Raw genomic sequence first — 12745 nt, 5'->3', positions numbered from 1 at the left:
CGTAGAAAGGATGTATGTTCGTATACCTTTGACACACGTCGATCGTAAGGAGATCAGGCCGCCAGAATAGTTCGATTTCCGCCGCGGACTTTCGACTATGCGGTTGCTAGAGCACGGAATGGGCTCCCTAGAGCGTCTGGATTACTCAGGGGTGCTCGTCCTGGACGTCCATAAGACCTTCGGGAGCGTGTGGCATGAAGGTCTCCTTTACAACCTTTTTTTTCTGGGTGTACCGACTCCACCGTGCGGCTCCTTGTGTCTTATATGTAAAATAGAGCTTTCCATGTCAGTGCCGGTCACGGTATCTGCACAGCTAGGTCAGAAATGGCGATTGCGCCACAGGGATCCATCCTTGGTCCCCTGCTGTACCCAATCTTTACTGTGGACGTCTCCAACACGGAGAACGTCTATCTAACGCTTTACGTGGATGATACGGCGCTCTGTACACGCTGCCTGCGAGTTGTGTTGCGGTGGCGCTTACAACCGGCCCCTGGCACTTTAGGAGCATGGAGGACCAAGTGGCGTCTTAAAAGCCAGATAGTGATTACAACACGGCGTAAAGTGACTGAAAGGTTCAGCAGTAGAATTAAAATTCAAATTGCAAGGATATAAATGACACGAATCGCTGATACAGTACAATCGTGGGTGAAAGTGAAGAAGAACTACATTATCTTCTGAATGGAATGAACAGTCTAGCTACTACAGAATAGGGATTGAGAGTAAATTGAAGAAACATGAAAGTAACGAGAAGTAACACAAATGAGAGCAACGAGAAACTTGACAATAGGATTGATGGTCACGAAGTAGGTGAAGTTAAGGAATTCTACTACTAGACAGTAAAATAACCGAAGACGGACGAAGCAAGGAGGAGAAGCAGACTAGTACTGGCAAAAAGGGCAGTCCTGGCCAAGAGAAGTCTACCAGCATCAAACATAGACCTTAATTTGAGGGAGAAGTTTCTGAGAATTTGCGTTTGGAGCACAGAATTTTAGGGTAGTGAAATATGGTGTGAAAATCGGAACAGAAGACAATATAAGTATCAGAGCTGTAGTGTTACAGACTAATGTTGAAAATTAGATGGACTGATAAGGTAAGGAATCGTAGAGGAAAGGAAAGGAATATGTGGGAAACACTAACGGGGGAACAAACAGAGTGATGGGACATCTGTTAACACGTCAGGGGATCACTCCCTTTGTACAAGAGGGAGGTGTAGAGGGCAAAAGCTGTAGAGGAAGACAGAGATTGGAATACATCAAGCAAATAATTAAGTATGTAGGCTGCAAGAAGTGCTCGTCTTAGATAAAGAGGTTGGCACAGAGAGGAATTCATGGCGGACCGCATGAAACCAGTCAGAAAAGTGATGGATAAAAAAAAAAAGAATGTCTGTGTATATTTTACTACCCACGTCGGCCGGCCGAAGTGGCCGTGCGGTTAAAGGCGCTGCAGTCTGGAACCGCAAGACCGCTACGGTCGCAGGTTCGAATCCTGCCTCGGGCATGGATGTTTGTGATGTCCTTAGGTTAGTTAGGTTTAACTAGTTCTAAGTTCTAGGGGACTAATGACCTCAGCAGTTGAGTCCCATAGTGCTCAGAGCCACTACCCACGTCCTCCAAGAACTGTCCGTTTAAAATTTAAAGTTCATCTTTCCTATTATTCTGGAAGTCCTTCTCTTTCTCCTCTCTGTCCGTCGGGATTGAGGCTTCAGCAGCCTCTCTGGCCCTTTTATACGTTCACATTCTTTTCTCTCTACAACTTTTCAACATGTAATAGTGTATTCGAAGCCTTCAGGGAGCGGGGGCGATCTTAAGCAGATCCAGAAATATGTCGTTTTCATGAGGATCGTACCGTAATACGACGAGACAGACGGCACTATTTCGAGCCACATGTTGTCCTTTCCGTGGTATGACCTGCGCAGAGACGACCGTTCTAGAGATATTTCACAATCTGGAATCTTGAGCAAAAGGCTCCAGCACGCTAACAGCTTCATGCTGGTCCTTTATTTCCCCATCCTATTCCGTCGTACTGGATAATGAAGACTGTTCACTAAATAAATACCCGCAAGTCTCTACTTTGCCCACTATAAAGGCTTTTCGACGGAAGGATAACAATTTAAAGTTACAATATGCCGAATACCTGAAGTACTAAACTACAAACCGGCCGGTGTGGCCGAGCGGTTCTAGGCGCTTCAGTCTGGAACCGCGCTGCTGCTACGGTCGCAAGTTCCAATCCTGCCTCGGGCATGGATGTGTGTTATATCCTTAGGTTAGTTAGGTTTAAGTAGTTCTAAGTTCTAGGGAACTCATGACCTCAGATGTTAAGTCCCATAGTGCTCAGAGCCATTTGAACCATTTTTTATTACACTACTTGTGGAGTAAACATGTTAAGAGTTTGATTAAAAGAATTGCTATTAATACAGAGTAAGAAGATTCGTGGATTTGGAACGCCAGTACTGCGGGTGGTGGAGGGTACTTCGAACAAATATTAGCAGTTTATTTACAATTCCTTTCGAGTATCTGAGTGGCGGAAAAGTAACAGTGTATTTGACTCTCCACGCAGAATAATTGCTCTAATGTTACTCTCATAGTCTCCACTGCTGTTAATAAAATGTGGTAACACAACTGTGGCTCAGCCTTCCACGCACACAAGTTCAGTAAGTCGCCTAAAACGCCTTTCTTCCGAAGATAGCAGTTAAATGTACCCGAGAACCCCAAATACACTTTCACATGTGCTACAGCGTGCCGTAACGAATCTACCAAGGTGTAACTTAATTCGTTCGGTTTCTGCTATTACGTCTACTTATTAAGAACTAGTGTTGGAGCTGCTCTACATCGTTAGTGGCCTAAGAATCGTGTTTGGTACTATCTCTGCAGATGTACTGCACACTCCTGCATAACCCTAACAACAAGTCGAAGCCTTCCAGTCATCTCCCCCACTATAATTTTTTGCATTCCTCACATTTCGTACCACTTCTTCACAACGCCTACAGATTTATCTATGATATGACGTGCTCCACATATTCACCACTGATCTCATAACCTGATGCTTGCTTTATTTACATTTAAAGAGAGCTGACATTCATTACAGTAGGGTCAAACTCTTCCCCTAGTTTCTCAGCATCTTCTTACAATTGCCCAGCAACATTAACTTCCTGTATAAAACAGCATCTTTGGTGAGATTTGTCATGTTATTCTGATCCTCACCGCCCTTCTCTGTAGATACATACCGTAGTTCATCGATAAACGTATATAGTTTACCTTTCCCTGAATACTTAACTTCATATTTCTCGATATTAACATGTTGTTAACAGCATTTACACCACGCTCTCTCCTCGTCACAAGATGTGGATTAACATTACTAAAACTCTCAGCTAGCACTTCATGGCTAGCGGTGTCATCTCCAGAAGAACTCAGGTTACAACCAGGACTACTCGACAAGACGTTAATGCAGAATGACATGCGCCTGACATACTTCTACAGCTACATCTGTATCTTACTGTGTGTGACGGAGGGTACTTTCTTTAACACTGTCACTTGCCCCCTTTCATGTTACAGTCATCAATGGTTCGTAGGAAGAATGAGTGTTGGTAGGCCTCCGTGTGGGCTCGAATCTCTCTAATCTTACTTTCGTGGCCCTCTTCCGAAACATACGTAGGATAAAACAATAGCCGGCCGCTGTGGCGGAGCGGTTCTAGGCGCTTCAGTCCGGAACCGCGCTGCTGCTACGCTCGCAGGTGAGAATTCTGCCTCGGGCATGGATGAGTGTGATGTCCTTAGGTTAGTTAGGTTTAAGTAGTACTAAGTCTAGGACACTGATGACCTCAGATGTTAAGTCCCGTAGTGCTTAGGCCACTTGAACCACTTGAGAAAACAATACATTTGCTGACTCTTTCAGGAACATACGCATTGTAATTCTAAAACGAAACCACACCCTGATGAAGAATTCTTCTTTTACAGCGTCTGCCACTGGACAAGGCTGAAAATCTACATGATGCATTCTCCCTTACTGTAAGTGGCAGTGAAATGAGAACCCATCTCCCATCGCAACTGGACCATGGAATGGTTCCACCCAAAAGAAATTAGTATGCGGATTAAGACATTTATGGTACAGGGAGACGAAATGACCGATTTCTGTTTGGTAGACGCGGTCTCCTGCTGACAAATTCACAACGGCACCCACTCCTGCACTTCCTCATCCGACTGAAACCGACCTCCAGGTGTGTCTTCCTTCAGGTCACCAAGCATGTGTAAATCACATGGTGAAAGAATATGGCCATACGGAGAATGTTGCAGTGTTTCCCAAAGAAATCGCTGGAGTGTAGCCTTCGTCCAGTTGGAAGTGCGGAGGCGGGCACAATCGTGCAACAGGATGATACCGTCTGACAGCATTCCGACAGCCCACATCTACCCTGCCAAAGAAGTCCAAAGCTTTTCCCACAAGTTCCGGTACGGTCATCATGACCTTCTTCTTCTACTGCAAAGGACCCTCTGCTCGTCGTGTTGGCTCTGAGCACTATGCGACTTAACTTCTAAGGTCATCAGTCGCCTAGAACTTCGAACTAATTAAACCTAACTAACCTAAGGACATCACACACATCCATGCCCGAGGCAGGATTAAAACCTGCGACCGTAGCGGTCGCGCGGTTCCAGAATGTAGCGCCTTAAACCGCTTGGCCACCACGGCCGGCGCTCGTCGTGTTCCTCGAGCGTGAAACCAAAATCAATGTGAAACGCTATGAAGACAATTTGCAGGAAATGCTACGCGCCATTGAGTCCAAACGCCTAGAATCGCTGTCGGATGGAATTATTCGGTTGCACGCCCCGACACTGCCAATCAGTCGAAGCTAAGGCTTCTGAGATTTGGTGGGAAAACACTGCAGCATCCTCCCTATAACACGAAACCTTTATTGTAAGGCTTTCAAATCGTTGTCGACCTCAAGAAAGACATGCGTGGACGTCGGTTCCAGTCGGATTAGCAAGTGCCGAAGTGGATGAGGTTGTGGATCCGTCTGCGGCCGACCTCGTTCTACGAAAAAGTAACTGAGTGTCTTGTCTCCCAATGGGATGTATGTATTAACGCTTGTGGTCATTGTTTTTGAGTGGAACGATTCCATGGTCCCATTGTGGTGGTTGTTCGATTTTTATTTGACTGCCCCTTATATTTGAGCGGCTAACGACATACCTTGCTCAGCTTTAGATCATCTCAATATCCTCTATCACTCGTAAGTGCTACTCGTTTTCAAATACAGTACTGGCCATTAAAATCGCTACACCAAGAAGAAATGCAGATGATAAACGGGTATTCATTGGACAAATATATTATACTAGAACTGACATGTGATTACATTTTCACGCAGTTTGGGTGCATAGATCCTAAGACATCAGTACTCAGAACAACCACCTCTGGCCGTAATAACGGCCTTGATACGCCTGGGCATTTAGTCAAACAGAGCTTGGATGGCGTGTACAGGTACAGCTGCCCATGCAGCTTGAACACGATACCACAGTTCATCAAGAGTAGTGACTGGCGTATTGCGACGAGCCAGTTGCTCGGCCACCATTGACCAGACGTTATCAATTGGTGAGAGATCTGGAGAATGTGCTGGCCAGGGCAGCAGTCAAACATTTTCTGTAACCAGAAAGGCCCGTACAGGAACTGCAACATGCGGTCGTGCATTATCCTGCTGAAATGTAGGGTTTCGCAGAGATCGAATGAAGGGTAGAGCCACGGGTCGTAACACACATGAAATGTAACGTCCACTGTTCAAAGTGCCCTCAATGTGAACTAGAGGTGACCGAGACGTGTAATCAATGACACCCAATACCATCACGCAGGATGATACGCCAGTAGGGGATGACGAATACACGCTTCCAATGTGCGTTCACCAAGATGTTTCCAAAAACGGATGCGACCATCATGATGCTATAAACAGAACCTGGATTCATCCGAAAAAATGACGTTTTGCCTTTCGTGCGCCCAGGTTCGTCGTTGAGTACACCATCGCAGGCGCTCCTGTCTGTGATGCAGCGTCAAGGGTAACCGCAGCCATGGTCTCCGAGCTGATAGTCCATGCTGCTGCAAACGTCGTCGAACTGTTCGTGCAGATGGTTGTTGTCTTGCAAACGTCCCCATCTGTTGACTCAGGGATCGAGACGTGGCTGCACGATCCGTTACAGACATGCGGATAAGATGCATGTCATCTCGACTGATAGTGATACGAGGCCGTTGGGATCCAGCACGGCGTTCCGTATTACCCTCCTGAACCCACCGATTCCATATTCTGCTAACAGTCGCTGGATCTCTACCAACGCGAGCAGCAATGTCGCAATACGATAAACCGCAATCGCCATTGGCTACAATCCGACCTTTATCAAAGTCTGAAACGTGATGGTACGCATTTCTCCTCCTTACACGAGGCATCACAACAACGTTTCACCAGACAACGCCGATCAACTGCTGTTTGTGTATGAGAAATCGGTTGGAAACTTTCCTCATGTCAGCACGTTGCAGATGTCACCACCGGTGCCAACCTTGTGTGAATGCTCTGGAAAGCTAATCATTTGCATATCACAGCATCTTCTTCCTGTCGGTTGAATTTCGCGTCTATGGCACGTCATCTTCGTGGTGTAGCAATTTTAATGGCCAGTAGTGTAACATAAATTCCAGAGTTAACAGGTATGATATTTCACACATGTATATAGACTGAAAAAAGTTGTAAAACATCAATTGTACAAGTAATATTTTAGAGCAGTCTCTGTCAGCTCTTGGCTTTCGGTTTATCGAAAAAAGGAAACTGACGAACATGTTTATTAAGTTACAACCTCTAGCGAAAAATAATCACAATGAAATAATTTATAGAGTTTGTAGTTCAAGAAAACATTCCAGAACATATTACTTAATTTGTAATAAAGTAACAGGTGTGTTCCCAACATCCTACACATGACTTGTGCAACAGAATCACAGAAGGTATGTAAACTATCTTACTTCATTATTCTAATAGCAATGTATTCATTGTTTTGTACTGATTGATATCGGGATAATGTATCTAAGGTAAGTAATTTCATTGTCGTTAGCTTGTATTTTATACGATTACAGTCTATTCTTTAAAGATATGCATAAATATTTTTACAACTTAAAATTTTGAAACCAATACCTGTAACTCTATGAAATTTTAACGACACTACGATTTACTAAGGGCCTTAACACTTCCTTATTAGCAGCAATTAATCAGCCAATTTTATATATAAAAATAGTACCGCAAAAATTTGCAATTTGTGTATAAATAATCTTTATAGATCACTAAAATCAAATGTATTTCCTGTACCTTCGCATTTTTGTAGGCTCCAAGTACCAGTCGAATCTCAACGAGATCGATAAGTCGGAGCAGAAGTCACCTCCTGAGGCATCTGGCAAAGGGATGCACCGCGACTGGTTGAAACCGGAGCTCACCGCAGGTGCGTAACTCCGTTGCTTTCCAAGTCATTTAAAGTACTAACCGACTGCTGACTGAACAAAAATTTCATTGGATATTTGTGACAAGATGAAAATGTGCGCTGGTGTGGGACTCGAAAACTAAATTCTCTCCTGTTAAGATTCACGTTCGATGCTCGGTCCAGCGCACGTATTTATTTATTCTAGATTATTCATTTCCGTGGGAATTTCGCTCAAGAGAAAGAAAGAGTTGTGTACTTGCGAAAGAAGAAGAATAAACAGAACCACGGACATTCGTACTCTCATACAAAGTTATAGACCAATTCTTTGCGGCTTCTTGTGTCAGAAATAACTAGCTCTTAAGCTGAAATTAGTATTTGGCACCGTCATTATATGCTTTATTTATGCCATAAACATATGCAATAAATAAAACTTTTTTCTCTATGATTCCTCTGCTTTCATAGAAATTAAAAATAACGATGATTTCATCAGTTGGGGCTTATTTTCAAACTCGAATAGAGGCATGTTACTAAACTGTGATGCATAACATGATCACTGTATCGGGCAATTCAAGAATGTAGTATCACCGAATTATTCTTAACTGCATCAGTACGGTTTCAAATCATTTGACTCGAAGGTATTTCCTCTCTTCCTAGTTTACTTGATGTAATCATATGAGTCTTCATATTGATAGTGTTATATTTTATTGTTTCCTGTAAACGGAATTCGTAAGTTTTAAGATCCCCACTGCAGTCGCTTATCGGAAAAATAGTGAACGAGATAGCGGCTACGCATATAATTCCTCTTTCCTCGGCAACATTCCACAGCTCTTTGTAATATTCTTCGAAGTAGGTCGCCCCATATTATCCCTGTGGCACTATGATTAGCTTTAATACAGTCCCACACACTTTGTAGAACAACTCACTCGCTACAGTTCTCTGTACCAACTGCTTCTCGGTGTCTATGGGTATTAATGAGCTGAATTTTTCCAAAAAAAATATGACAGTAGTGTCGAAAGGAAATTGTTGTTTAAAAATATCCATTCTTTTGCAATTTCAATCACTCCTTGTCTCCTCACTGTCTGCAACTAATTACCGCACAAAGTCAGATGTTAAAAGCTTTTCTCATTCGTCCCAGACTTATCTCCGTTTGACCGCGGACGAATAACATAAATCACATTTATTATCTGACAGCTTATTAATTCTTTACGGCGGCACAATTAAACTCCTGGGCGATATACTTAATATGAATAAAACCGCTTCAAGAAATAAGTGAACGACAATATTAGAGACAATTTTCAGCTGATAACGATTGACAATAATCTTATTAGACACTTCTTGAGCATGAAATATATTTCAATAAGTGAAATGCTGGTTCTACATGCTGAGGTGGTGCACCGTTCCGAAAGAGAAGTGTGACACGCACATTCTGTTTCTTTTTTGTTTGGTCAGGAAACTCCATATTTATATTCGATCTGGTTATGAACATTTACTTCTTAGTCACATAATTCCAATCTACGCCCAAGTTACGACTAACAGATTGAAACTTCTCTTTAAAATTAGCCACAGCGCCTCGTATAACAAAGTACAATTGGAGAGTCAGGTAAGATAATAGTCTCTTCTTTCCAATTTTTACTGTCTGTAAAACGCACTGCGTTTCACTCTAAATCAGATTCCGACATTCCATCGGCATCTTGTATCCTCTTATTTATTAGATTCAGTGAGTTATGTTTTAGTAGTCAGTAAATTCTGTAGAGAGTAGATTATCAGTTTATTTTTTTCAGAGACATGAAAGAGACATTCGTAGTTTAGTATGGAAGTTCGTGTGTTCAGACACCTTTCTCTTCCCTGTCGTGTTCTTAACAATGCAGTTAACGTTCTCGTCGACGACATATGCACTTACTGTAAATGGTAGTGTGGCTTAAGGTATGATGTGTATATGCGTGTGTGTTTGCCTTTTATACGGAGGCACGCAGCGTGGAATAGGAAACGAATGGAGACGCCAACGTCATATGCCGCTCCCCTCGCCAAATTGATGCGAATCAGAATCCAAATAATTTCGCGTCCAGTATTGTGATGGAAAGCAGGGAAGGTTTTCATTTCTAGTCCCTTCAAAAGGCGCAGCTAGTCGGGAGGTTCCAGCAAGGGGCGAGAACTCGCCGGCGCAATGGGGGAAGAGAGAGTCCGTCCCTATACTTCTCTGCCATCTCATTCTTCTTATTCCTTTTTCTGTTTTCTCCCCCCCTTTATCGCCCTCTCGTCCGTCCGCTGCTCCGAGGTGCAGTATCTCCACTTCTCATGCCAGAAAAATAAGATATAGAGTTACCTACTAGCTGTCCTGATGACATGGCCGTAAGGGACGGAAACAGAATACACCGGGAGATACTGGCTGGTGAGAAGCAGTGATGCCAACGCAACCGGCAGAAAAGGGATTCGGCGGAAGTGCACAAAAAAAGAGAATACATTTCCCTTCGCGCCACCGTCTCGTGTTGCCCGGTACCGTTTTCTCTGTTGCCAGTTTCCTTCCTTTCGCTGATTTATATGACCCTGATCTCTAGCCGAGATGAAGTTCGCCAATATCTGAATGCCAGCTGGGATTCAATGTTTTCGGAATGTCGTAAGACAGAGTCAGCTGTGATCGATCTTTTGGCTCCAGCGCCGCTACTCCCTTGCTCGATGGAGCTCCGAGGCGGAAGCGCGATTAGTTTATGAGGATCGTGTTGTTCGGATGGCCGTCACGGAAGGAGAGAGAGAGAGAGAGAGAGAGAGAGAGAGAGAGAGACTGCAGAGCCCCGACTTCCGTGGGTGTAAGTTGTAAACAGCCCAAAGCGGAGGTAGTAACTTCGACCCTCGCCTCGTGCATGGATGTGGGTCTTACAAGTTCCATTTGTGTGTCTTGCATATACATATTTAATTCATAACTTACATTTGCTTCGAATGTCACATTTTGTACAGTGTACCGGTAAAGAACATTAACACTTGCAGAGTGGAACAGCCAACAGATTTAAGTGCCAAAAACATTTTTTCCCAGGGGAAAGAAAATATTGTTTAGCGCCAAAAACATTTTTTCCCAGGTGAATGAAAATATTGAATGGCAATAAGAATTCCAGCAAGACTTTTATTTACTCTTTTATTACCTGCTAACAACAATGAATCCTTTCAAGTAGACCTACAACAACAAGTGTAAGAAAACCAGATGCAAAGTATTTTTAGAATTTTTGAAACTTAAAATGGTCTGCATCCATTCTGAGTTATGCATTGTGACCTAACTCAAATCTTTAAATAAATAGTTAACGACTTAAAATACTGTCACAAAACTCCTTGTTTTCTTCCCACATTGTCGAAGAACAGTACGAATGTCATTTTCTTGTCTCACTAAAATGTACTGCATCGGACAAGCATGGAAGTTTTGCCATTCTCATATGATGGACTGTGATTGTTCTCATCAGAATAAACCGCTTCTCACACCGAAAGGAGCTGAGCGTAGCTTCTGCTGTAGCAAACAACTCCTGGATCTTGTTTTCAGATTCACAGTCGTGATGTGTGCCACTCAAGCTTCGACGTATACACAGCGTGATTCAGCTGCCCATATTTATGGGTTTTATGCAACCTGCAGCGCCCTTAAGTACAACGAGCAAGATTTGTCCATTGCCTCTCTCCCTGCACGCAAACTATTAGCCCTACAAGAAAAATGAACGGCACCTTTTTGAGGCAATTTAATGTAGTTAAATTTGGTACTGGGATACGTTTTCGCTAACAGCCGTAGTTTTTGAATTATTCAAGAAGGAAGTACAAAAATGACCTTCAAACGCGTTTTTCTTTAAATAAGTCGAAAATCGGGCCAACAATGAAAACATATCTCTGTACAGAATTTAATTACGTCACATTTCCTACAAAAAGATCGTATTAATTTTTTCTGTAGGACTAATAGTTTGCACAAAGCAAGTGAGAGAATATCACAATCTCACAGATGGGTTTTCTAGGCGTTGTGGATTGCATAAAATCCATAGGCAGGGTCAGCTGCATCACCATGTATGTATTTTCTTGAGGCTCTGAGAAAATCCTAGAAGCCCCATCTTGCAGTAAGTGAAACCTTTTAGTTTTCGGGGAGGCCTAGCAATAATAATTCATTATTGGTTAAAGTACTGCCAAAAGCAGTAATTTTGATTAAAATTTTGATTGGTTTGCCAATGATAACTCGTGTTCTATCCTTCTATTTTGCATCTCCTTCCTGTTTTTTGATGAAGAGGAGGGTTCAGTGTCAGTTTCACAAAGGACTCAACTCTGAATGGAACAATAAACTGCAATAGCAGCGAATTGCATTACGGTGAGCCCCAGTGCCCTTACAGGCTACAGCATTTTGTGTGCAATTACATCTGGACGTAGTGGGGGGAGGGGGTGCTTCGTCTGTTGTCACCAATAAAAAACTAAACGGAATAACAGTTTTTTTCTCGACTCATGCAGGTCTACAGTGGCATCAGTGCTTAAATTACTCTGAAAGAGAAAACGCTCGTAGCTCAATTTCGACACTTACCTGTATTAGTATTTTTCACACTACGCAGACCGTGAAGAATGACACCATCGCCATACTGCCAGAGGTGGCAGTATGGACTAAAAGAAGAAAAAAGCCTATTGAACATATAGGTTCGAAAATCATCCTTAAGAGCTATGATCACTTGCCCAGTAAATGGAATGTGTTTCGCGGAAACGAAGATGAGCTGGTAATCATAGCTCTTGGACCTATGCATATCATAGCCAATGTTGGCTAGAAAGGTTTTTCTGTTTTGGTCCATACTAACACTTCTGAAAGTTTGTCGGTGGAGATATCGTTCACCTTGTGTATTAGCGATCTGCCACCAAACATGACAGATTATCAAAAAGATTTTCTCTTTGCACTGAACATATGTGTTACTGTGAAATACGTAAAATCTAACTAAATTATTTAGCCAATAGGGTAGTCGCAAAAGTCGTCACGTGAATCTCACAGGACAGAATAAACTGCAAACCGCAAACGCGGATCTCTTGCAAAAGCGAAATTTCAGCTTTAAAAGGCGGTCGAACAGTTAGGGAAGTTGACAGTTTGAAATTTCTAAGATTAAGCGAAGAAGAACAGCTTTCTTGGAAGTATAGTGTTCAAGATCACGCGCAGAAAATGAATGCTGCTATATTCACTGTAAAAATAATATCCATTGTCTGTGGCAGTGAAACGTGACAGTTTTCTTTTTTACTTCGCTTACTTTCACCCTACTATATCCTATTTTGGGGAAACTCTGTGCACTCAGTAATGCCATTCTTAGTCTTGAGAAGGGCAGTTAGGC

At 42.8% G+C, this 12745-nt stretch overlaps 1 protein-coding gene across 1 annotated transcript in view; it reads left to right on the top strand.

Annotated features, from left to right (window-relative positions):
* LOC126190988 (lachesin-like) overlaps positions 1-12745 on the top strand; it is a 979391-nt gene that overhangs the window by 950666 nt on the left and 15980 nt on the right. Inside the window, exon 8 of the mRNA XM_049931664.1 lies at positions 7338-7451. Coding sequence (XP_049787621.1) covers positions 7338-7451 — 114 coding nt within the window. The remainder of the gene's footprint in view (positions 1-7337; positions 7452-12745) is intronic.

The sequence above is a fragment of the Schistocerca cancellata genome, chromosome 6 (genome assembly GCF_023864275.1).
Source record: "Schistocerca cancellata isolate TAMUIC-IGC-003103 chromosome 6, iqSchCanc2.1, whole genome shotgun sequence".
In the NCBI taxonomy this organism is placed as follows: Eukaryota; Metazoa; Arthropoda; class Insecta; order Orthoptera; family Acrididae; genus Schistocerca; species Schistocerca cancellata.
Note: the sequence above shows the minus strand (reverse complement) of the source record. Positions and strands in the feature narration are given on the sequence as shown.